We start from the raw sequence: 25,507 nt of genomic DNA on the forward strand, positions 1-25,507 counted from the left end.
AATAAAAAACAAACCTTTGCTTGTCAGTTCTATTCTTTAACATTCACATCAAAATTGCTATTTCATTTTATTTTTATTTAAGTCGTTGACACCAAAATCGACAAATGGATTACGTAGCACCACAATTTTCAAAAACTATTGGACGAACCTCGGCAACAGATTTCTTCAACTAAGAACAAAATTGAAATTGATTGAATTGAATTGCAAATTTGGGGATGCCATAACTATTACCTATATTCACTGAATAATACGATAACACTTATTGGAAAAAAATTTCTGAAAAAAATGTTAAAACAATCCAATTTAAGAGTTGGTTTAGTTTAGGTTGAATACCATTTCTTCAAATTGATTCATAAGAATTTCACGAATAGCTATCGATGACCAATATACATACAATCACCTAGAAAAAAATATGAGAATGAGAATTTTATTCAAATTAGTTAGACAATACATTTCAATCACTATGGTAACCTTACGAATCGATCGGATTCAAAAATTAGATAAACACAGTAACTTGGATGAATGCTGGAGCTAAAATTCTAAATATTATATTTCAAATAATAATTATTTCAAATAGAAATATATAGGATAATGTATAAAAGTTTTTAGATGCCGCTTAACTAAAACAACTATATCTATATCTGTATTCTATTCTTGAAGGATTAACCTTTGAAACTAGGAAAAAATCGATTTTTCCACATTTATGGATCGGAATACTCCTTTTAAACAAGCTGCAACCTTGCAAGAAATCAGTTATTATTTCATCACAAACAATATTTGCAGATTTATAAGTTTTATTTAAAATAACTGAATATATTTTTCCTAAGTTCCTACTTTTAAAAGTTAAGATTAAACCTTTAAATCCAGGTATAAACTCAAGCTTACCTGAACGTTCATCACAATTAAGAAATTAAACCAATATATCGTACGAAACTTGAAAATCCTAAAACTTGAGCAAAACATCAGATAAACAGTTTCACCGCAATATATTGACCAGCTCGCCAGATTAAGTTGCCACTTTCGAACCCAAAAGTTCTACCCTTCGATTTAATTGGAATAAATTAACTTTGAACCTTAAATAAAAGCGAAATATTAGGTCCATATAATTGGATTTTGTTTAGTAATTGAAAATATCGCACCGTTGTGTCAGAACTGATGAGAATTTAGCGGAATTATGGCAAGTTCTTTCATTAATTAGTTTTTTGCTACAATTTAACCACTAGGTATGTATGATAATTTTATAGTTTAATGGATCCACTATTCCTGGGTTATCTTTAGCTGAAAAAAAAAACGAGATAGTAAATATTGTGAAAACTATCGAGGTGTAAATCCCCTTTCAATTACCGGGAAAGTGTTTATGAAAATTATACAAATGGGACTTCATAGAAAAACCGCGAGGAGCAGACTGGAATTGAAGCAAAATGCAGTTATGTATTAGATGTAGAAAAATGTAGAAAATGTGAGATTATCGTTTTCACTAATTTTCTACAACTGATGATTGTGATGATTATTCCATTAGCTACGAAAGTTCGAAGTTATGTTGATCATCATCTAAACCTAACTTACCAATATACATCAGCAAGAATTAAGCCTATTATTTATAAAATTATTGGGACAATATAGACCTCCTTTATTCACCATTTTTTCTATAGATGCTCCTCTAAATCTATATATTTTCAATTTTTTTTCATTGTATAAATGCAGGTTATTGTTTAGTATATCAACATCAGTAAATTTTACATTTTTGTTCTTTTTCATTAACATTTATTGCCTGATCTATTGTGGATAGCCCAATATAGAAATGCACTTGAAAGAGATGGAATGTAAAAAATCCTTTATTCCCAAGCAACATTTTATGCAAGCAAAAGCTCTTGAAGCTTGTCAATTCGATTTATTAATTCGGCAATAGATGTCACTTTGTTTTTCTCTATTATTAATAATAAGTACCGGTTGTTACAATAGCAGCCGATACGTCAATATTGATTCACAATCAATATTGACGTATAATTATCAATTGTTGAAACACAGTGGTACAATTACAAGATGCCTGAAGTAGTACAACAATTAGAAAACATGTCTAAAGCTTCTAATTGTATTCACCGACAACCTGTACTTTTTATTGCACTTTTTCAGTATTAAGAATAATTATCGCTTTCTTACATGCTGACAGTATCACTTTCGATAGCCAAATATGTATAAGTAATATGTAAAGTAATACTTTACTGATTTTACTATTTAATGATTTATATGACGAAGAAAAATCAAAATTGCAACATATTCCATAAGATAACCTGTATATATAGTCTATATATATAACGATTAATCCTATATGATGTTCTCGTTAGAAGTTTTTTAACCAGAATATAGAAAAAATTAAGAGCTTAAAGAAATTAAAACAAAACAACGGCAACGCATTAGAAATGCGCCAGAAACAAAAGCGAAATATCGTGTTACATATAGAGCAAAAACAGAAAAAGAACAGTTAAAATATCCGTAAAAAGCTTTTTTCGTTTCACAAACATTATTATATATCTTGCAGTAGCATTTTTGTTAGTTGCCAAATATCGTATGTACTTATAAACTATTTAGGTTTATAATTTTAAGTAATATGAAGTTATACAGAATAAAATATGTTTGAAAATGTGAAGTTGATAAAAGGAAAACCTAATAACATGTATTTTATTATATTCAATTCAAGACAAACTAAAATCGTAAGTCATAAGAAGTCAATTATCTTCTATTAATTATCTGAACTTTCTTTCAATAATGTATATGATACATGGCTGCTACGAAAATACTTAAATAAATATATTATTTCATTTATCTGTTGAAAAATTAAAGTAAAATAATATAAGAATGATTAATAAACTTTTGTTACTAGGTTTTGTCAAATACTAGAGAATCTATAATATAAAGAAAAATGGAAGTAAAATATTATTTCGTGGGTATTTTGTTTTAACAACATCCAAACATTAAAACACAGAAGACCTTCCCACACATTAAGACAAAACGTAAACCTTTCTGAAAATATCAATAACAAAATACAAAAGATACTGATAACAAGAAAAATATAAATAGACACTAAGTAGGTAAAACCTTGTAACTTCATAAAACTTTTAATTCATATTTTCAATTCAATTCAATTTGTGGGCTTTGATTAAGATTCAGGAAAACTAAATAATTGACAACTCGAGTATATAAAAATAAGTTATAAGTATACTTCAAAGAATATTTTAAATAGAACGAGAATATAACACAGAATTATCTCAAAAAGAGAAATAGCGGAAGTTTTCATAGTAACAAAATTCGAGTATACATACTACAAATGTTCTTTCTATAAAATGTATCTATGCGTGGTCAAAGGAAGATATGCAGAGAGTAATATTCAGTAAAATTTCCTTCACTTTCCACGTACTCATCCCAAAAATCTTCTTTTTTATTTCATAAATCATCGTAAGAAAAAGCGATGCTGTAAAGTATAAATGGATTTCAGAGTCAAAAAGCGGGCTTTATCACTACTGTATACATGAGATAGACAAAATAATATGAATACCTGACATGTAGACACTATTTATTTATTAATAAGGCCACTATACGTTTCTCAAAACAGCGACTATTCTTCGATGAATAGATTCGCAGACTGTCTAGATATTTTCCAATGGGATGTTGTCCCATTCTTGTACCAAAGCATCCGCCAGTTGCTTCAATGATGTTGGAGATGAAAATCTACTTCTCACGCCGATTATGCTTACCAGGGAAGATAGATCATCTCAGATCCTCATAGAAGATAGATGATATACTGAGACTCAATGACTGAGTTATGGGTACATTATTTTCTTGGAATAAAAACGATGATCTGACCATATTAAATTCTTCCAATCATCAACTGTCCAGGTTTTACGATCATTGCACCACTATTTTGGTAGCTTAGCATTAGTTTTTGTTAAAATACGTCCCGCGATCGCAACCCTTCCATGAATATTAGCTCTATACAGCTCCTGCCATACTTTTTTGGCCTAAATAATATTATTCAAGTGAGGGTTCAGTTCCGCTGTTACTTTTACTGCGGTAGTTAAATGTTGCCTACAGTTCCTCTTCGTTGATAATATGTTAACATGTTTTGCTCTCTGGCTTTCTCGATATCTAAACTGACCAATAGAAACTTATTTACACGGAAATAGTGTCGACAACATGCAACACTATATAGCATGGTATTCATATTATTTTTGCTATCCCTTGTAATATATGCAAATATACTTTAGAAATAAAGCTGAAAAATTAAAACCAATTCAAAATATTATTTCATCATTATCCATTCTTAATAAATGTAAAAATTGAGTATTTTTAACTGTATAGATACGATACGCACTGAGAGAGTGAAAAAAAACTCTTAAACCATTACAAACGATAATTGTTTTAAATTTTAATTTTTTTTAATTAAAATGGCCATATACGATAAACCAAACAAAATTTATTTATATAATAGTATATAATTCAGTATCAATCAATATTTAATAGAAAAGTAATATTAATTAGTTAAGAAGAAAATAATGAATGTCCAGCCCAAATTGCAAAAAAAAAACATGTTTCATTTCAATTTTCATCCAGTACGAATACACCACTTCGAATTTAATAAAACAGAAAACGAAGAAGAAACGGAAACGTTACAATCGAAAAAAGATTAAGACATAAAAGGCGCAAAGCCTACAAAACCGAGCAATATGAATATTTCCATTTGTAATTTTGTTCTTTTACGGGCCGGCGGAGCAACCAGGGACTCGTGTATATTTGGGGAGCCGCAAAATCATTCCAAAAGCATTAAAATTTTTATAGAAACCTCCAAAGTCCCTCTGGTAATCCGCGAACTCGTGTTTTATACATCATACTGCTCTTTTTTTCAAGCTAAATCTACCGGTTATGCATAATACAATGTTAACTGGCAGAGTACCGTACATTCAAAATAATTGTTTTCGAACAATCAGCGAAAAAATGGGGAAAGTATTTTTGGGAACGGTTTTAATGAATTTGTGCAAAATTTAGGAATCTTACAAAACTCTTAACTATAAGACAGTATTTAGTCTAATAGATTTTAAAAGTTTTGGTGACTGGAGCTTAATGTGTAAGCTGCGAAAACTTGGCCATACCTTCAACAATTTGTGAAACAGAGTGATTGAGGTATGATCAACTTGTAGCTCATCTTTATTATACTACTATCGCATATTAGCCTCTAAACTCTTACCTAAATAATTACATATATCGATGGCCAGAAAGGTGTTCGAATACTCGAGATTCTTGACAATGAAATGAACTCTTTGGTCTCTTAACCCCATCACCAAATAAATTTGTATTCTTTACGCTTCTTTATTTAATTGATAGATTTATATTGTAACTTGAGGTCTGGCCACATTGGCATTTATTTGAGACTATATGATATATGTAAGGTTAAGAAATGCAAAACAAAAAGTAGGAGCTCTCCTCTAGAGAACCATTGGAAGTAATACGACATCAATTAATTAATGCGTTAAAATTTATGGTGTAGCTGGGTAGAAACATGTACCAGAAAACGTAAATAAAGCTATGATACCTATAAATATTAGTTTTAAAATAAAAACCGACTTCGTTGGAAAAATCCTTTGAGTATATTTTGGAACTAATGGTAATGGTAAATAGCGCTTCAGTGAAATAAATAATATAATCTTCTTATAGTTATAGTTAATAAGTTGGCATTAATATTTTTGCTGCATAGTTAAATGTGGACGAACACGGTTCCTCATAGTGGGGACATGAGGTCTTTCAGTTTAATCCATGAGGAAATAGTGGGAAAACTGACAGTGCCCTAATAACTACATTAAACTATATGTACCAATTTTCTAAAGATATAGAACGAGAAAACGAAAAAATATTCCTTGATGCAACAAAGCTTATTATCTTCCTCCAAAAGATCCAAGGTTCCACTCAAGCTACGCTATCTATTTTATAATCTGCAGATGGACAAAAATATTTGCAATATAATTTTTGACTATATTAATTGGTCATTGATATCTATATATATATATATATATATATATATATATATATATATATATATATATATATATATATATATATATATATATATATATACAATATACATATACATACATATACATACATATATATATATATACATAACAAGTAGAATAATAAAATTAAAGGACTGCTTAAAGAGCTTATTGTGAACCCTTATACACATCACCTACTGTTTAACAATCTGAATTACTCACCTATTATTTAATACTAAGCTGTTGTATAGATCAGAAACTAAATGATAATCTAAAGGTACTATTTGTGGTTAAATGCTTATGTCTATCAATTTAAATATTTTTAGCGGAATATTTATAGCAAGTATGTAGATCTGGTACTACTATTGTTACAAATTAACTAATCATCAAAATCGGAAACTGATCTTATAATCTCTATATTTTGCATCAGTATTAGGTTTTAAATGGCTTTCTCGCCAACTTATGATGTTACCAAATATATAGCTTACATGTTTCTAAGCGCAGTACTAACCACACTAATAACAATTTTTTGCAATAACAATTTTCAATACACAATTTTTTTTGATCAAGATGGCTTACAATGTAGTTAATTTAATAGGTATGATAGATTTTCTTCTGGAAAAAAAGGCCGAAAAAAAGTTATTTATACAAAAATCGAAAGCATGAATCGCCGAACATGACACGTTTATATATTATATGGTATTTAATGTTTTTATATAAATATGGTAATCAAAATTTTTTTTTCATTTCATGAACCATGGGAATATTTCGGCATCACCTTATGGTACTGTTAATAAAAGAAAAACATTTAAATAAAGCTTAACATTAACAAGCATTGAATATTCTTATACGGTTATGCATGTTTGAAGACTATAATACTTTGTAAATTCTAATTATAACTAAAACTTATATAATATAAAATTATTAATGTTATATAAAAGTAACTAATTTATGAAAGGACAACATAAGTAATAACGTGGATTGTTGTCGAACATTAACAACAATGTTTTTCAGAAATAGTTATTTTCTTTCACTGATTATCACTTGTGCTCTTCAGTCAACAAACATAGACGAAAGTTTATTTTTAAACAATTTTAGACATACAAAGGTCTTGATTTTCTTATTTTTACCGAAAATTTTAAACTTTATTACAATATAACTAGAGATATAACACTGAATATCGTCCAAAGTTACATAATAAAGTAGAATATAATTGACCATTTTTATGATTAATAATGACGAGGTTGATATATCAGAAGGAGTACGTAGAAAAAATAATAAGTGTAAGGAAGATGCGAAAATTCGGAATAAATAGTCCAAAATATGAATATAAAATAGAAATAACATATAACAAAATGTAATAATATAAAAATAATATAGTAATAAAGGGCATGACTAATCACATATATATGTATGTAGAAATTTGCTCAAGGTATAAAAGAAATTTGGACTAAAACATTTGTCATTAGATATCATCAGGTTTTTCAAAGAAACAGCGAATACTGACATATTTATATTATTTAAAAAAATTAAATTTTTAATTTTTTGTATAACGCAATTAAAACAAATCTTATATAATATATTACTATTTATGTTATATAAAAGTAACTATTTTATGAAAGGCCAACATAATTAATAACGTGAATTTAATTAACTTTATTCACTGATTATCAGTTGTGATATTTAATTAACAAATAGGAACAAAAAGTTATTTTTAAACAATTCTAAAGATGTAAATAGTTCGCGACCTTCCTATTGTTACCGAAAGTTTGATATTTTATTATCGTGCAATGTTACTTAATAAAGTAGAATACATCATGAAGACATTAATATTTTAGGAGTAGAATTTTTAGAAAATTATAATAACAATTATAATTGAACAATAGTAACATTTTTCGACCTTTGGTTTCTTGAGTCATCTATAGAAACTAATAGTGAAAAATAATATAATTAGCTAAACAACAAGTTACCCACCGATTATCAGTTGTGATATTTAATTAGCAAAAAGAGGCAAGAATGTATTCTTTAATCATTCTAGACATGGAAATAGTTCTTAATTTTCATTCCATTTTAACATCCAAAGTCGCTTAATAAAGTCAAATATGATTAACCAATATTATGGTGAAAACGAAAAGAGTGATATTTCAGAAGCAGAATGTACATGAATAATAGACATACAAAAGAGATGCGAAAACAAAGAATAAAAATAGATATAAATTAGTCTTACCCTTACCTCTTCCACTTCTTCCGACGAACCGCAGATCGTTGAACTTCGCCACCTGGTTCTTCATGATGGCGGTGGCGTTCCTCAGCTCGGCACAATAGTTCTCGTCGTTGCCCGCCCTCACGGTCACCACCGTCCCGTCGCCGACTTCGCCCAGGGCCACCACCTTGAAGGCGACCGGTAACGTCTTGTTCGACCTCCAGTGCGGCGGCAACACGGTGCACACCACGTGCGGACTCCCCGTGCGCACCAACTCGCCGGGATGCTCGGCCAACAGGCCGTCGATGGTCCTCTCCGCCAACATCTCCGCGGTCAGGTTGGTGTAGTTGCGGTCATAGTGGCCGGTGGTGGAGCTGACCTCGCCCGCCAGATGCATCGCGAACGACGTGTGTTCAATGGTGGAGCGGCGCCGCCGACATAGCGATCGCGCGATTTTTCCAAGTGGGAAATGACTGGACCGAGGCGGACGCGCAACGTGATGAAAAATCACGCGTTGCTGTGGCGGTGGACGTGGACCGCAGCTGATGGAAAAGTGCGCACCGATTCCACCATCCTCTGCGTTCTTCCTCGCAGCCGTTTGGTTTTTCTGGTGACGCTGTCGCTGTCGCTGTCGCTCTCCCACCCGTTCGATCGCCGATTTTGTTTTTTAATTAGACCGTTTCGGACGCGGTGCCCGTCGTTTCCCGTCCGCGTCTCCCGTACGCTACGTGTTGCCGCTTTTGTTGCCGCGCTTAATCCCGACAATTAGCCGTTTCGTTTACGACCGGTCCGGATTAAAAGTCAATTTTCGTCGTGGCGGCGCGTCGATTCTTCGAGAGCAGTTGTTGTCCCGCGCGGGTGTCGAACCGTTGACCCTCCGTCTCTGCGATTAACCTGAAACCAAAAAAATGTTCGATTTTAAATCACGCAATAACATAAATTTGATATCGACCAGCACCCACAAAAGAAATGGAATCGAGACAATTAATCTCTATCTACACTAGAATGTATCCTTCTTTTCTATCTTAGAGATGCTAAAGTTTAGCTATGTCTTTAATTTTCCTCAGCATCCTGTAAATTTCCGACCTTGTTATGATACATGATTATTTTTGCACTCACTGTATGTAGAATAAAAAAAAGATAAGGCTTTAACGGAACTCCAAATATAATATTTGTTATGCTCAGTTGAACCCGTATATGATATGACACATATATATATATATATATATATATATGTCATATATGTCATATCATATACGGGTTCAACTCTGTACTAACAGTAATTTCGAATCGTCAATATTGATGAATTTAGTGCGCTAGAACTTACTTTGCTTTTATAATTAACAATACCATCTGAAGAACAATAATCGCACTGAGGACCAACGAGATACCGAATATGATAATAGTCGTATTGGATATCACAAATGCGGTCGAAAGTGACAGGAAACGAGATAGATATGCTTAGAATACAACGAGTTCATATACATCAAACACAATAACAGCACAAGCAATTTTCTCCTGCGATCCTTTAGATCTGGTGCTAACAAATCAGTTACAATTGATCAATATTGAAAAATGCCTTTCAAATACAGCGGTGGAAAAATAAAATTTCCCCAATTGGTCCCACCACTATATCAATTAGAATCAGTAGTTTCTGAGATGTGAAATAATTCTAAACACTTCTTAGTTAACCTTCAAAATATAATCATTGTTTCTAAGTGACATCATTTGGCGCAACACTTATTATTTATCTAAAAAGGTTTCTCGTAACATTCATATTTCTATCATAACTTAACCAGTCATCCATACATTTAAATCATAAAAAATTAAAATACTTATAACTGACATAATTAGTTATATGTATTTTCATATAACAAATCAGTTTCTATCATAAATCCAATAAGAATATCTATTTTCTCTTTTTTATAACAAAAATTTTATTATTTATCACTTAATAATTGCATGATCCAGAATAATCAAACTAATATTTATTTAGAATTGGAATATTTGGTACAAACCAAGAAATAAACTTATGAAAGCACATTAAATACTGAAAAGAAAAGAATATAAATAAATTATTCCTATACAATCTTCAGCGAGAAATTCCTTTTTAATTAAAAGTTACTATATAAATAAAGTTTTAAAATAGTACAAAATCATGATACCTAGTAAATTTAATACTCCAAAAGTATAACCAAATGCATCATCTGAAATGGAAAAAAAATCTAATTATGTAAATATGTGGTTCCAATTCTTTTGGAGCTGAAAGATGGAAACCGTTTTGCCCGTAAGATGAATTACCCTTCTTGATGTAAGAGAAATATAGATCATTTAACATCCATTAATCCAACTAATCATTTATCAATTGTAAAGTAAATTAACTTACACTTTCACACTTTTATTTTTGATATCTATCGTTTCCAAAATTGACCAAATCTATGCAAGACACTTTAATATATAAATAATAAATAATTTACCTGCAAACTCAAATAATAGCAGGTGATTTAAAGTCTAAGGGCATATGCTTAGATTCATGAACATGAAACAAACATGAGGCTATTTTTTAACGTAATAATATCTTCATGCAAATTGGACCGTTTCCTTTCAATTTTATTTCAACTCGCATTTTTAATTTCCATCTAACACATTTGAAGAAACTTATTCATGTGCAATATGAAACTAAAAATGTCAAAGAAAATAATGGACTTTTTTATTTTTATGATGATGGTTCTCCTCGCCAAATTTTGCACTCTAGTGTTATGGACAATAACGAACATATATTTACAGCCATGGCCCAGCAGAATTCAAACTCGCGACTATTACAACTGCCATACGTCTTATCACCTTGACCATTGCATCAGCCAAGTTTTTCATGGATGTGGTATTATATCTATTACACTCAATTTTCCATCAATTTATTTATTTAGGAAAATGGCATTATCTATGTCATTTATAATAAGACCCTGGGAATTAATTTCAATATTCCGATTTTTTAAAATATTATCCCTGTATCTATGTCAAATTAACTAAATTAAAATACATGAGGTTAAATAAAAACCATAAAATAATATGAAAGGAAATTTTTCTAGGGTTTCTTGGATTATTACATTCCTACTGTGCCTGCATATCAGCAACGGTAAACACCATCCGAAGACATATTTTGAAAACGACTAACCTGCATTATCAAACTTTATGAGATATTATTTTGCCAATCGCTCGTTAATCATGTCAAACATATGCCGCCAACGTCTAAGACAAGTGTTGCAAAATGTTCCTTTATAGCGTAATTAGTTTTTTTATGACACCTCGTTTCCCCTCGGCTCAGTTCACCCTTCGTTTGGAAGACGGAGGGGAGACCAACTTACGCCCTACACTGCTCAACATCAGCGTTTAGTACGTTGATAAAAATTCCGAAATAATTGTTTCTCAACCCTGAAGGCAGAGGAATATTGAAACAACAAGCCAAATCTTGAAAGAGAAAACAATTATAATCTTCACAGTAAAACAATGAAATAATTATTTTGAAAATTAAAAACTAAACAAAACATAAAGATTTCAAAATAAAAAAGAAAAGACCTCTAAAAATAAAATAAAAATACTAACCAAGCCAACTAAAAAGTAATACTATTTTGAACGCTATATCAAAATAAAAATGATTTGAAAATTGGATTTAACCACCAAGAGCTCTTAGTACAACTTTTAATATTTTAAATCTATATTATGTTTTAAGTTTATGAAATATTTATTTTTATTTTTTATAAAATTTGAACCGATTTAATATATAAGGAACTCATTAAAAAAAAACAAAAAGAAAAATGTAATCAAACTTAGATTTTTAACACAAGAAAATGTTTTAAAATAAAATATGTACATAACAATGGTTATAATAACTAAATAAAAATAAACAAAACCTTATTTAAGCTATCTGCTACACGCATTTTATATTCTACTATATAAACACAATTTAGCTTGATACTTACCTAAACCTATTTGTCCATTTACAATATTATTTTAACTACTACCAACTGGTCACTTTGATGTCAAAACAAGTAACAAATTAGATTTGTTTTGTTCGAATTAAATTTTGTGAATTAAATTTTGTGTATATATCACAAACCTATAGTATTATTTTTATATTGTTTGGGCTAGACACCGACTTCAAAGTGATAGTTAAAAGGACGGTAGTAGTAGGAGATAGTTGGAAGTAGTTAAAATAATAGGGAGGGTTTCCTTCGACTTGGTTCCGATGGGATCAACTCGGAGAATTTTGAAAATCGTTCCACAATTCAAGAAATCAGTGAATATACATAAAAAATATACGGTCGGGCGTATAACCTCCTCCTTTTTTTGAAGTCGGTTAATAAAGAGTAATTTGGTTTATAATATATATTTGGACAAAATATATATTAATATATTTGGTTTATAAGTATTACAGTCTTCGATATTAGTACTAACAAACCAACCATATTATTAAATTTACCATTAATTAAAAGTTATACAATAAAAAATACTTATACCGTAAGTAATATATCAAAATGATAATCTATATAAACAAAAATTATTTTCCGAATACACAAACATGTCTAACTTCAGAACCACTGCATAAAATTGGAAAATTCTTTTCTGTTATGTTCGTTGTTCTCAGAACAAGGTTTGTACAAAAAAAGAGAGAAAAACTTTCGCAAAAGCCATGAAAAGCCACAAAATATGATGAGTGTAAAGCAGAAAACAGTTGACAAAACATTGACAGATTAGAATTTTTTTAATTGACTTATCAATAACAATAATTCGTCAATCCGTACAAAGTAAGGAGCCACATTTAAATCAATAGCAAAATACAGCTTACGAGATTACAAATAAAAAAATAAATAATAGCAATGGAGGAATTTTTCTCCTAGGTACATCCGACGGAAGATACTCCATTTTTTAGGTTTGTTAATTTCATATAAAATTTAATGTAAACTTTTTTATGGATTATGAATGCCATCCCAAAATAGCTGTTTGTCCTTTAATCAAAACCATTCATCGAGATATTTTCTAAATTCTTTGAAATTGGCAAAGTGCTGCTCTACAAACGCATGTCCCATTGATGCGAAAAGTTAATAGTCGGATGGTGCAAGATCTGGAGAGTACGGTCAGTGCGATAATATGTCACATCCATAAGCTTTCTTGACTGGTGTTGCTATATAAGACGGCGCATTATCATGCTGTAAAATCACTTTAATGTGTCTTGCAAATTGATTATTTATTATTGGTAGTGATCATTATTAACTATTTTACCAGGTTTCAACAGTTCCTAACACACCACACCACTTTGGTCCCATCAGACACAGCCTTGTTTTGCGACTAGAACGCTTTGGCCTTGAAGTCGATCGACTAGTTTTGCCAGATAATAACAATGATTCGTTGTGCTTAGGGTTTCCAAATAAATGCACATTTCATCACACGCCACTATTCGATGCAGAAATGATTTCCGATCATAACTTTAAAGCCGCATTTTTTTCACAGACGATTTCTCGGTTTCCCATTTGGCTGTCTTCAAACTGTTTCTGTCCACCAGAATGTTCTGCGCAAGACAAACATCAAAATCACCACTTTAGAATTTATTGTTCACTCAATTAAATTTCAAAATAATGTGAAATCCCAATAAAAGATTAAAATATAACAAGAAAACAAAGTAATATATATAACGACTAGTAAATAACCAATTTCCACTTGAAGCAGTATATAAACCAAAGTGCAAGATCACAAGCCCTACAAAATATTTGACAAGCCTAGCACGTCCTGGTCCAGTTAGTTATCGAAGGGGGATGGGAAATCAGCTGATTTATGACTCACCCCATCGTCTACCCCGTGTTAACAATTCACAAAAACGACGGGTCCTCGTCTTTTTAATAATAGCCTCCTTCCGACGGCATTATATCAATTAATTTACGGACGATAATTGGGGCGCATAATTTATAAAAATTAAAATCTAACGCGCGTAAAATGAAATAGTTGTATCGAGAATAATCAGAAATATGCTGCGAAATAATAATTAATCGAAATATCAAAAATTGTCAGGAGCAAAAAAATAATTATTAAATTAGTATCTCGAACGTATCAATAATTGAATATGCAATAAATATTATTTCAATAGGTTATATTAAATAATTGGACCAAATAAATTTACCACAACCCAATGGATTTCATAAATTTTAATATAATATTAACAAAAAAATTAATAAATGGTTATTAATTTTGTATAAAATTAATCACCTTTTTTTGCTAATATGAACAAAATAATAATTCACTATTATTAAAAACAAATTTTTTGCTACAATATACTGCCTATTACAAAATAATTTCGTTGAAGTCAAAATTCCAATATTATATATATATATATATATATATATATATATATATATATATATATATATATATATATACATATATAAATATATTATAAAGAATCAAAACAAAAAACCTAGAATCAGAATATACAAAAATATGACAAAATTAAATCTAATACTAGCAATGTGATATAAAATAATAGTAAACAAAAGCAACAAATTAAACGCGAAGCAAAATCATTAAAAATGAGTATCAAATGTATAATATGATATTTTATTAATATAAATATGAGTTAATTTTATGTAACTATAGAGATCAATGGTACGTTCTGTTCAAGTATCTAGCTGCAGGGTATATACAATTTAAAAGTATTAAACAATAACTACAAAAATATGCTTGAACTCCATACTATATAAAAAATAATCAAAAATTAAGACAACAGTAAAGAATTGTAAAAATAAAATTAAAAATTTTATATAAAAATGTAAATCACAACTCCAAAAATTACGACAAATAATTAATTTTAAATAAAATTTAACAAAATTGTTAAAATACTAAAAATATGATATAAAATAATAGTAAACTGAAAACATAAATAAAGGATAAAGTCATTAAGTATAGGTATTAAAATGATAACACAAGAATTTTGTAGATATAGATATGAGCTGATTTTATTTAAGTGTAAGATCAATAGTTTATTTTATTTTAATTTGACATAGCTCTTAATTTACTCGTTCAACAGAAAGTGACATCATAATAAAAATAAGATAGAAATTCTTTCATAATAAATGAGAACCATAAAATAAAATGTTATGACAAATAATATATTTTTAATGAATTTTGCAAAATTGTTAAAATACTAAAACTAATACCAGCTAATATCAAATCAAGGGTAACATAAAATCATTAAAAATCAGTATTACAGATATATTATGATTTTTTATAGATTTAAATATAAGCTAATTTTATTTAAGTAGAGGGCCAACAAATTATGCTTTTTTGACTTAACACAGTACTTAATTGATTGCTACTTCAAATAGTGTAAAAATAAGATCAAAGATCTAACATAAAAAATGTGAATCACAACATCAAAAATTATAATATATAATTAAATTTAATTGAATAATAATAGAACCTAACATTAATAGTGAAATATAGAATAATAGTAAAAATATCAAATATAAGTATTAAATATAGTATGATTTTTTTATAAACAACAATATGATTCTCTTTTTTGATTTAGGTATAGGACGAATGGTTTATTTTACATTGACTTAATTCAGTACTTAATTCATTGCTACTCAGATATCTATTAAGTATCAAACGTATCATCAGCAAAAATATTACAGCAAGAAATTATAAAAATAAGATCAAAAATATTACATAAAAAACGTGAATTGTGACATAGAAAATTATGACAAACAATTAAACTAAATAAAATTTTACATATTTGGCAAAACACCAGAAAATAACACTAATAAAAGATTACAAAATAATAGCATATAATACAATAAATTAAAGGTGAATTACAATCATTAAAACTAATTATTAAATATATAAAATCAAAGTCAAATGAAAAGTAAAAAATAAATTAAGAATAAATAAAAATAAAATCTTACATAAGAAAATGTAGATCATAAAATCTAAAATTATGATATGTATTTAAATGTACATGAATTGTTACAAAATTGTTAAAATATTAAAACCAATGCTAACAATAAAACATAAAATGACAGATATAACAGTTTATTAAAAATATTTGTAATCAAGAAAAGCAAAACACAGTACTAAATTCGAACTCAGCACTATATAAAAAGGCCATATGCAAAAAATTATAAAAATAGAATAAAAATTTTAGATACAAAAATCAATATTATATATGAACAAGATATTATAAATAAGTCAGGTTAGATTTAAGTAGAATTACATTACTTACAAAAAAAATGTAAGTGTTAATGTTAAAAATATTTAAATTAACTCCCTATGATTTTTTTTATTTTTTGTTTGTCCTTATTTTCTTTGATGGATAAAAAATACTATACGCACCTATAGAGAGGACCTCGTAGAACACTTAGAGGCACTAGCCGACCACCTCACGTGGACCACCACCGAAGAACAACATCGCCGATAAGGGAAGACCCAATTGAACAGAAAAAAAGTCGTAGTCGTCGGCGTCCTCAGCGTCGTCCACTAGCTCCCCGTGACGCGTTCTTTTCTGTCGCGAGATATTCTGACATTAAGAAAGAGTATAAAAGTAGCGAGACGAGGGGGACCGGATCCGTGGGTGGTTTAGGGGGGGCGGTTGGTGGGCGGGGCGTGTTGAGGTAGACCGCCGCCGCCGCCGCCGACGCCACCAACCAGGAAAGACGGCGGATTTTTGCCCTCAGACCAGCGTCGTTTCTTAGAGGTTTACCGAGGCCAGAGACGCAAGCGCGCAATACTAATAAAACGTCTTTTCGTCTTTTTTACGGCGCTCCGTCCTCGTCTGGTCCGCGGTGCCCGTCTCCGTCGTCGCCTTCTTCAAGAAAGTCCGTAGCTGCGTCCTTTTTCAGGCCCGCTTTTCTTGGTCGCGCCCTAATTCCCGGCATACTTGGGTGATGTAAAGGTGTTTTGATGATATATTTACGGCACAATTCGGGCTTCGCGGGGTACCGAGCGACGCAGGGTCGGATTTAACATATTTGTATTAATTATGCATTCGGTTAAGTCTTTGATTAATGTATCTCTACATCACGCATTAAATTCACTCAACTAGTACAAGTCTTATGAAGAGTTACCGCTTTATTTCTGACATATATAATTAAATTTATGTTCCTTCAAAACCCACACGATTTTTTGAAACATATCCTTTGTTTCCGCACTTATTTTTACGCTCAATACTATCCAAGTTTCCAAATTAAAATAGTTTATAAGAATAATCATTACTAGAAATCTGTACCTTTATATATCTTTAAATTATTCACATTATATAGTGCATGCATTTTCTTATAATATATTTTAAAGCTTTTTATAATATATAATATTATATTATATTTTTTATAACTATTTTATTCTCTCTAATAGGGTTTTCCCTCCATTCCAGAGGAAAGCTTGCTTGTTGGAGTGACTGGAATTCCTTATCAGATTTTTACAATGTTTCAACATAAAGTATATCCAATAAAATATTCCAACTGCAGGGCAGTGTCTTTGGCCCATTATTATATCGCCTGCATACATCTGATGAGACGGCAATTTTATCATCCCATGAAAATATAATATCAGCCGCAAGGAAGTTCCAAATTCATTTCAACAAAATCAATTTGTAGTTGAAAATATGACGTATTAAGGCGAATTTTCTTAATCTATTAGAAAGTCAACAGTCTGCCCGGGATCAATTATACTTATAACTTAATCTAAAGACTATTTTAACTTAGCTTATTAATCAGTTCGTATTGTAGTTTGCGTTTGAGCATACGCACATCACTGTCATCGCGCACATTTAACTGTTTGGCGAGTGCATTGGGATGCACTAATAGTCTTTCAGACTACTTCGCACCAACACTTCGAATGACACTCATTATGGGTTCTAAGGGATATCGCACTGAATCAGTTTGTTGGACACGTAATAAGGGGCATCGACTATGACTCGCAACACTTTATTCTGGAACCTCTGAAGGATATCTATATTAGATTTGCTAGTAGTACCCCACAGTTCAACACTATAGATCCAAATGGGCCTAACTATTGACTTATAGAGCATAATCTTGTTATCTAAAGATAATTTAGATTTACACCCTATCATGCAATACATTTGGTTTAGTTTAAGCCCAAGCTGTTTGCGTTTTGTCACTATATGTTACTTCCATGTCAAACGTCGATCAAAAGGTATTTCCAGATATTTAACGTTGTCTGCTTGCGGAAGTTCATGATTATTCAATTTTACTGAGGAACATGTTCTTCTATAAAAAGCGAATGTTACATGGGTAGATTTTGTCTGATTTTCCTTGATACGCCACGTTTTCAACCACAATTCAACTTTGTTAGGATGAAGTTGGAGGTTTCTTGTGGCTGATATTGGATCCTCATGTGATGATAAAACCGCTTGATCGTCAACATATGTTCACCAGTAGTGTTTCTTGAGGTCGGTAGGTCAGCTGTATGTAATAGATATAAGACCAAGAACCAAGAACACTTCCCAGCGGAACACCCGAATATATTGGGTGTAGGTCAGTGTATTCATCACCCTGTTTGACAATAAAATATATGTCTGTGATGTATCAAAGCGAATGAGACAAAATTTCCTCGGGTGATTTGTCCTCCTTTAAATCTTAATAGTCATGAGCTCCCGTTAGTAAATAACATTAAATATCTAAGAATGCAAGCATATATTAATAAAGCTTAAAAACTGAACCAGATATATTAGCTTATAGGGCGTAAATCCAAATTTACTTTGGATAATAAGGTATTGCTATACAGGTATTGTAATTCTTAGGCCTATATGAACGAACAGTCGCGTTGTGAGATTCGCTCTCGAATTTGTCTTGAAGAATATTACCTAAATGTGGTCTCCATCTCACATGGGAATTGAGGGTAATTAGAGAGCCGTTCATCTAGCGTGGGGAGGGAAGGATCGCTCTCGGAGAGTTTTCCTCATTGGAAAGACCTCAATTCGCATTATAACACACTTTATTAAAAACTGAATCAATTAAACTGGAATTTAATGGCAAATAATAAATTACGCAAAATATAAAAAAGATTTTACCAGGACCTTAATGTTCGGGATATTGGTAGGCGCTAGTATCTCCTCCAGACTTCGAGTAGGCCACTACAAATTGATTCACGAGTTTTTTCTTAAAGGAGAAAACCCACAATGCAAGAACCCACCCATTTGCAATAATTGCAGTTCCCCGCTAAGCATCAGACCTATCCTGGTCGAGTGCCATGGGTTCCTTGAGAGAATGAACCTTGAGAGGCTGATGAATTATCTGGCAGCCATTAAAGTAATCTAATTGATTAAGGCTATTAACATTTTATACTAATTTCTTTGTGTCAATATGTGTTAATGTATACATTTTAAACTGTTCACATTTTATGCTTTATACTCTTATTTGTTTTCAAAATATCTGTCTATATCTACACTTTGCATTCTACACTATCTTGCATTTGATTTATACAAAACCTTTGTATATGTTAACATTTTGTACTGTTTCTTACAGTATTTATACTGCCTATTGTAACACTAAATTGTACTGGGTCCTAAATAGCCCATGAGGCCGACGGGTCTTTAATAAATAAATAAAGAAATAATAAAAATCGAACTTGTCTTGCCTTTAATGCTTGAAAATTTAGAGGTTCCAAATGAAAGTGCTACCTGTCATTGTCGAAGCCCCATATTTTGCCAGTAACAGCTTAGTTCAGAGAAATATGGCCCTGAATAACCATGACGAGTGTGATACAACGTTTCAGTGTAAAATATTCTGAAAAAGTGTCATTATATCTTAATGTACTCGCCAAAAATTGAAATGTGGGCATTTACTACCATCTGACCTTATTAATAGACATAATTATTTTTATAATAACATAAAATAGTAAATAAATTAAGTGTCATACTTGTTTATGACTTTGTACAGGAGATCACTTATTCAAGATATCTTTTACATTCAATAGTAAAATAAATCCCCTCAAATAATCAAATACTTACCACAGCTCGACCACCAAATAGAAGACGTCGAATATACTGCCAAAATACTGAGAACAGATTTGATCTTCTCATTTTATCCTAGTTGAAAAGCGATAATGATGACACGCATTGATTGAGTGTCTGTGGATACCTGTGGCTTATTTCTTAACTTTTGTGTATTAGATTAACTATTCTTTGGCTCATGAACAAATTTTTTAATTGTATTAGTTTTTTGAAATAACACTTAAATAAATATATACACATTACATTACATTTATAAGCTAAAAAATAGAGCAACGTCATCAGATAGTAGCAGCATGACCAACAAAAATAATTCTCGGTTAGTTAATGCAAGGAGTTGTGCGTATTTTTAGACAAAGTTGATTCGAATTTAAATCATTTAAAATTGACCACAAAAAATCAAAGATTTTATTAATTAACTATTTAAATCGTTTATGAAGCAAAGTCTAAAAATTAGAACATTTCAAGAACTATGTTACTCCGGAAAGTCATTATTTTTCAGCGGAAACGCTTGTGATGCTTTTGCTGAAAAATAAAAATATTAATTTTTTATTGGCAGCAGATATAACATTGAATATTTCACTATCATTGTTATCGTCGAGATCGAAATAACACATACTTATATGCCCATTTTGTTTACACATTCCTATATATTTTTAATATAGATTTATAATTATATTTTTTTCTATAAAATCAGATATAAGTTCTGAGAATTTATTCCTATATACAATTATAAACAAGTTATACTAAAGTTATCCCAAATTGCGTATTTTTATATAGGTTAAAATATTTTAAAATTAAGGTAGAAGAATCATAAATGCCATTATAAAAATACATTAATACCCATTGGTTATTTCTTACATTTGCAAATAACTTGTAGGTTGTATTAATGCTCCGACATCCAAATTGCAGTCGACAAGTAGACAATAATTACAATTATATTTTTTCTATAGTATTACATATTAAAGGATTCAAATATATTAGTTTCCATTAATTAAACACTAGCACTAAATATAAAAATTACAACTTTTGTTCCAATTTTCTGAAAAAAATATTTTTTAAGTATTAATTGTAATTTTATAATGATTTTAAAGGAACCTTTTAATCATTATAATTAAAAAATGTTATTCGTTAAGTATTACTACTATTATTTTTTTTATTTAAAAATTCACTCTACATCTTACAATATAATTTTAATTGAAAAATGATTTTGTTGGCTTAAACTTAAGTTCAAATGTTTTTATTAATATAGAAATTAATACAGTAAATTATTGAAAGGTATTCACATATTTAATGTTCTATTTATCATAAAAATTTTAACAAATATTAAAGTATCAAAATCAAAATACAAGAACCAACCTACAAATTATGATAAATATGATTTCTGATAAAAATAATTTAAAGAAAATGTTCTTCTAGTATTTTGTACTTATATATTGATATTAAACCGAAATATTATAAATTATCAATGAAAAATGTTATTTCTTTAATATTATTACTGTTTTTTATTTTAATTTAGAAACTTATTTTATGTTAAGGCTACTCTTGTAATCACAATGGAGAATGATATGAAACAGATGATTAGTAAAATTCCTGTTTTCATTCATGAATTCCACAGAGGACCTTCCTCTGGAACTTCTTTCTGTTTGCAATTACTATTCTTAGTCATCCTATTTTTATACATATTTTAGAGTTTCCTTTTTACCAACTAGGGTTAAACTGGACTGAATACACTGTTTAAGTTAGGCTCGGAACCACGGTCTTCTGCATTAAGCCTACCGATAGGCGAGTGATCAACTTGGGTATCATGCCAGAAGACAACCTGTCCTACCGAGCCTGGTTACTCGCGTGACTGGGACCATTTTTCTACAGAGGGCCACCCTGTCGCCTTTAATGCTGCGGCATCATCAGATTGTAAAATAAAATAGATAGTTTTTAATTATTATTTATCTCCTGTCGATATTTTCATGATAACACCTAACTTAATGAGATCCTTGAACTCTACAATAAACCCTAAATCACTCTTTACTTCAGAAGTTATCAATACGACGAGATTTTCTTCCTGTCGCGAGCCCTTTCCTATCCGAAACTGAAACATATTAGAATGGAGGCGCGTTCTCACCTCGGCAAAAGGCTGTCCCCAGGAAAAGGGGTTAAAAGGAAACAAAAGAGCTTTTAAGTCGGGATTAAAATAGGGAAAGGATTAAAGTCGAAAAAGGATAACAGCAACAACGCAAGGCTTTAAGAATAAGGACTACAATATCAGGATCGGAATAGGTTTCTAGTGTAATATAATTATTAACATAATGAAAAAGTAAAATGTAAATATATCTTATCAATAATTATATTTCTTAAAAATATTGTAATTAAATTTATTTAACATAATTTACTGGCATATGATAAACTTTTATTTTTTATGATGAAAGTTCGGACATCAAAAATGTATAATATTTGTTGTCACACTATATTTTTAATAACATATTTTAGAGTTTATTTAATTTTGTATTAAACAAAATAACAATATTGTGATTTTCGGTTTTAATATGTCAAAATAAATTGTTAAAGCAACATTACTAATAACAACTATTACTAATATATCATTCCTTAATGGAAAAGATATACTTTTACACAAAATGAAAATTTCATTAAATAAGGCAGAATTAATACCAAGGATTTCAATATTATACATGTCGGTCGCAAATTATATATATATATATATATATATATATAATCATAGAATAATCATCTTACTGACTCTAGTAGCCAGGATACACCAATTCATATATTAATTAATTACATATATATTATATCAATTACTTACATGTCATGTAGTATAAATTAAGGATGATCAGAGAGGTCTGAGGTCCATAGTCAAACAATATTTAAGCTCACTGCATTAATTTAAAATAATTATTAATACTATTAAATTATTAATATTAATTAAGAACATCCTGCTAAGCCGAAAACGTTTGAAGATGCGGAATTTCAAAAGTCATTGGATGAAGAGCTAACCCAATGTCAAAAACAATTTTCAGAGAAGCTTAATGTGAACCGAATCATAATTTGTCAGGAAGGATCCAAAAGATGGGTGCCACATGAATTGAATAACAGGTACTTAGAAATTGAAAACATAGTCAGTGGAATGATGTTCCAAAGGTATCACCCAGGTCAAATCGGTTTGGTAGCCACACTATGTTCTATGTGGAGATCTAGTTAAACTGATGAAAGCCGGAGAAGCAATTGATACTGATGGCTACCGACAACAGATGATCATTTTGAACTGTTTATTGATCGAATATCTTCCTCAATATGCTCAAGAATATGACGGGGTGACTTTGCAGCATGACAACAGACTGCCTGTTAGAGCCAAACAAAAAGTTTTGAAATCACTTGGATGGAAATTTTTATCGCAGCCGCCGTACTCTCCAGACTCGGCTCCATCCCACTGCTACCTTTTCACATGGGTTACGTGCTTGCAGGGCTACTTATTGTCGATTTCAAAGAAGCTAAAATCAGCTCGATAAATTGTTAAATTCAAAGGAGTAACGCTCCTTTGGAATTGAATTACATTCGAAATGCAAAATGTATCAAATGAAATGGCCAACTCTATTTTCCAGAAGAAGTTCATGTGGAAGCCTCACTGACAAGCTTCACTTTTCATTATGTGTCACTTCGTCGAAGAGTGAACAAACAAATTTTCAGTACGTCTGAATGTTTGAATTTGTACCGAGTAAATCGCATTTGCGGAAAATTTTATTTTTTACTTCAATTTCAAGAAAGAGAAATCGACGAAGCCATCGAATGCTATGTGAGCTTATGACAACCGTGCTCCATCAACAGAAAAGGTCAAATATTTCAGCGTTAAAAGTGGTGATTTTAACACCGAAAGCAAATAGCGTTCTAGAGAGTCAAAAAAATTTTAAGACGAGAATCTGAAGCCATTACGCGATGAAGCCATCAAAAGAGGCCGTAATAATGAATGCATTTGAGCCGAAGACTAACAAGAAATGGTCGAAATCCCAACAAAGACAACAATGATTTTGTACTCTTGCCTTTCGGACAATCACAGTTATAAAAGGTCACAAACATAATATTTTTCAGCATGACAACGCTCGATGACATGCTGAAAATCTGGCTAAAGCATACTTGGAAACATTAAAAGGGGAGGTCTACCCCAGCCGCCGTATTCTTCAGACCTTACTCCTTCTTATAACTATTTGTTCTAACATATGACTTGTTTGAGAAGCGCTTTCTTATGAAGATACTAAACCATAGGTCCATTCATGGGATATCCTTAAAAAATACATCGTTTTTTCAAGATGAAATCACAAAATTATCTGAAAAATAGAAAAAAAGCGACTGTCGATGGACAATACTTTGAATAAAAGGCATTGTACTGATTTTTCAAAATAAAGCTTCAAGCATTAAAAAATCATTTAAAACTAATTTATAGGCCTAATTTTACCTGATTCATAAAATTCAACCTAAATTTTCTATACAAAATCTACAAGAAAGCGGTAAATCTAAGATATCAGATATTCTAAATACCGCCCTGATATCGCCCTTCCGACATTTTTCTACGGCGACGCGAGTTGTCGCTTAAAGGGTGAACCTCGTACAATAGGGTGAGATATTATGTGACAAATTGCACATCATTGAAATGACGAAAGGATCGGTTCTGTATAAACTACGCGAGGGCGCCAAGAAAAGAGGTGCAAAATAGAGTATTTAGCGGGATGAAAGGGTCGGTTGTTGTAGACAGTTTTCACTTACCGACTTGTTTAAATGGCGCGTGAAGTATACGCGCAAAGAATTAATTCTAAATGGAAATAATCTCCTGAATGCTGTTATCTTAACATTAGGAAAAGCTTTCTATCAATATACTTAATATATTCTCAATCATATTATCTGTTTCGCATAGCCAACTTAAATATACAAATAAATTAGAAATAAATCATTGACAAAGTAATATTTTTAATTTTAAATTTATTAAACAAATTTAAATAAGAATAAAGAGAATTTTTCATCAATTTTTTTGATATACAATATAATGTTACACTCTGTTTCATTCACATAGTGGGCAATAACATAGTAAGTAATAAATAATAACAAAAATATAAATTAAAAATAAAAACTAAAAGGTGTTGTTACTATAATTTAATCAGACCTGTGGAAAGAAAAAGTGCATACCATATCATATCAAAATATTTACGTAAATAGAATTCACAATTTGTAATTTTGAAGTTTATT

The 25,507-nt window shown here is 30.4% G+C and overlaps 1 protein-coding gene across 2 annotated transcripts in view; it reads right to left on the minus strand.

Moving 5' to 3' along the window:
• Positions 1–16,787, minus strand: part of LOC143195344 (uncharacterized) — a 72,823-nt gene extending 56,036 nt beyond the window's left edge. Inside the window, exons 1-2 of one of the 2 annotated variants that reach the window (XM_076403621.1) lie at positions 16,624–16,787; positions 8,275–9,138 (exon numbers count right to left, since the gene is read on the minus strand). In XM_076403621.1, the coding sequence (XP_076259736.1) occupies positions 8,275–8,641 (367 nt within the window). In that variant the 5' untranslated portion in view covers positions 8,642–9,138; positions 16,624–16,787. Of the gene's footprint in view, positions 1–8,268; positions 9,139–16,623 lie in introns of both variants that reach the window. The other variant, XM_076402824.1, reaches the window with a different exon arrangement.
• Positions 16,788–25,507: the final 8,720 nt, after the last annotated feature.

The sequence above is a fragment of the Rhynchophorus ferrugineus genome, unplaced genomic scaffold (genome assembly GCF_030347505.1).
Source record: "Rhynchophorus ferrugineus isolate W39M unplaced genomic scaffold, kcgeb_rfMv2 rfM1, whole genome shotgun sequence".
Taxonomy (NCBI): Eukaryota; Metazoa; Arthropoda; class Insecta; order Coleoptera; family Curculionidae; genus Rhynchophorus; species Rhynchophorus ferrugineus.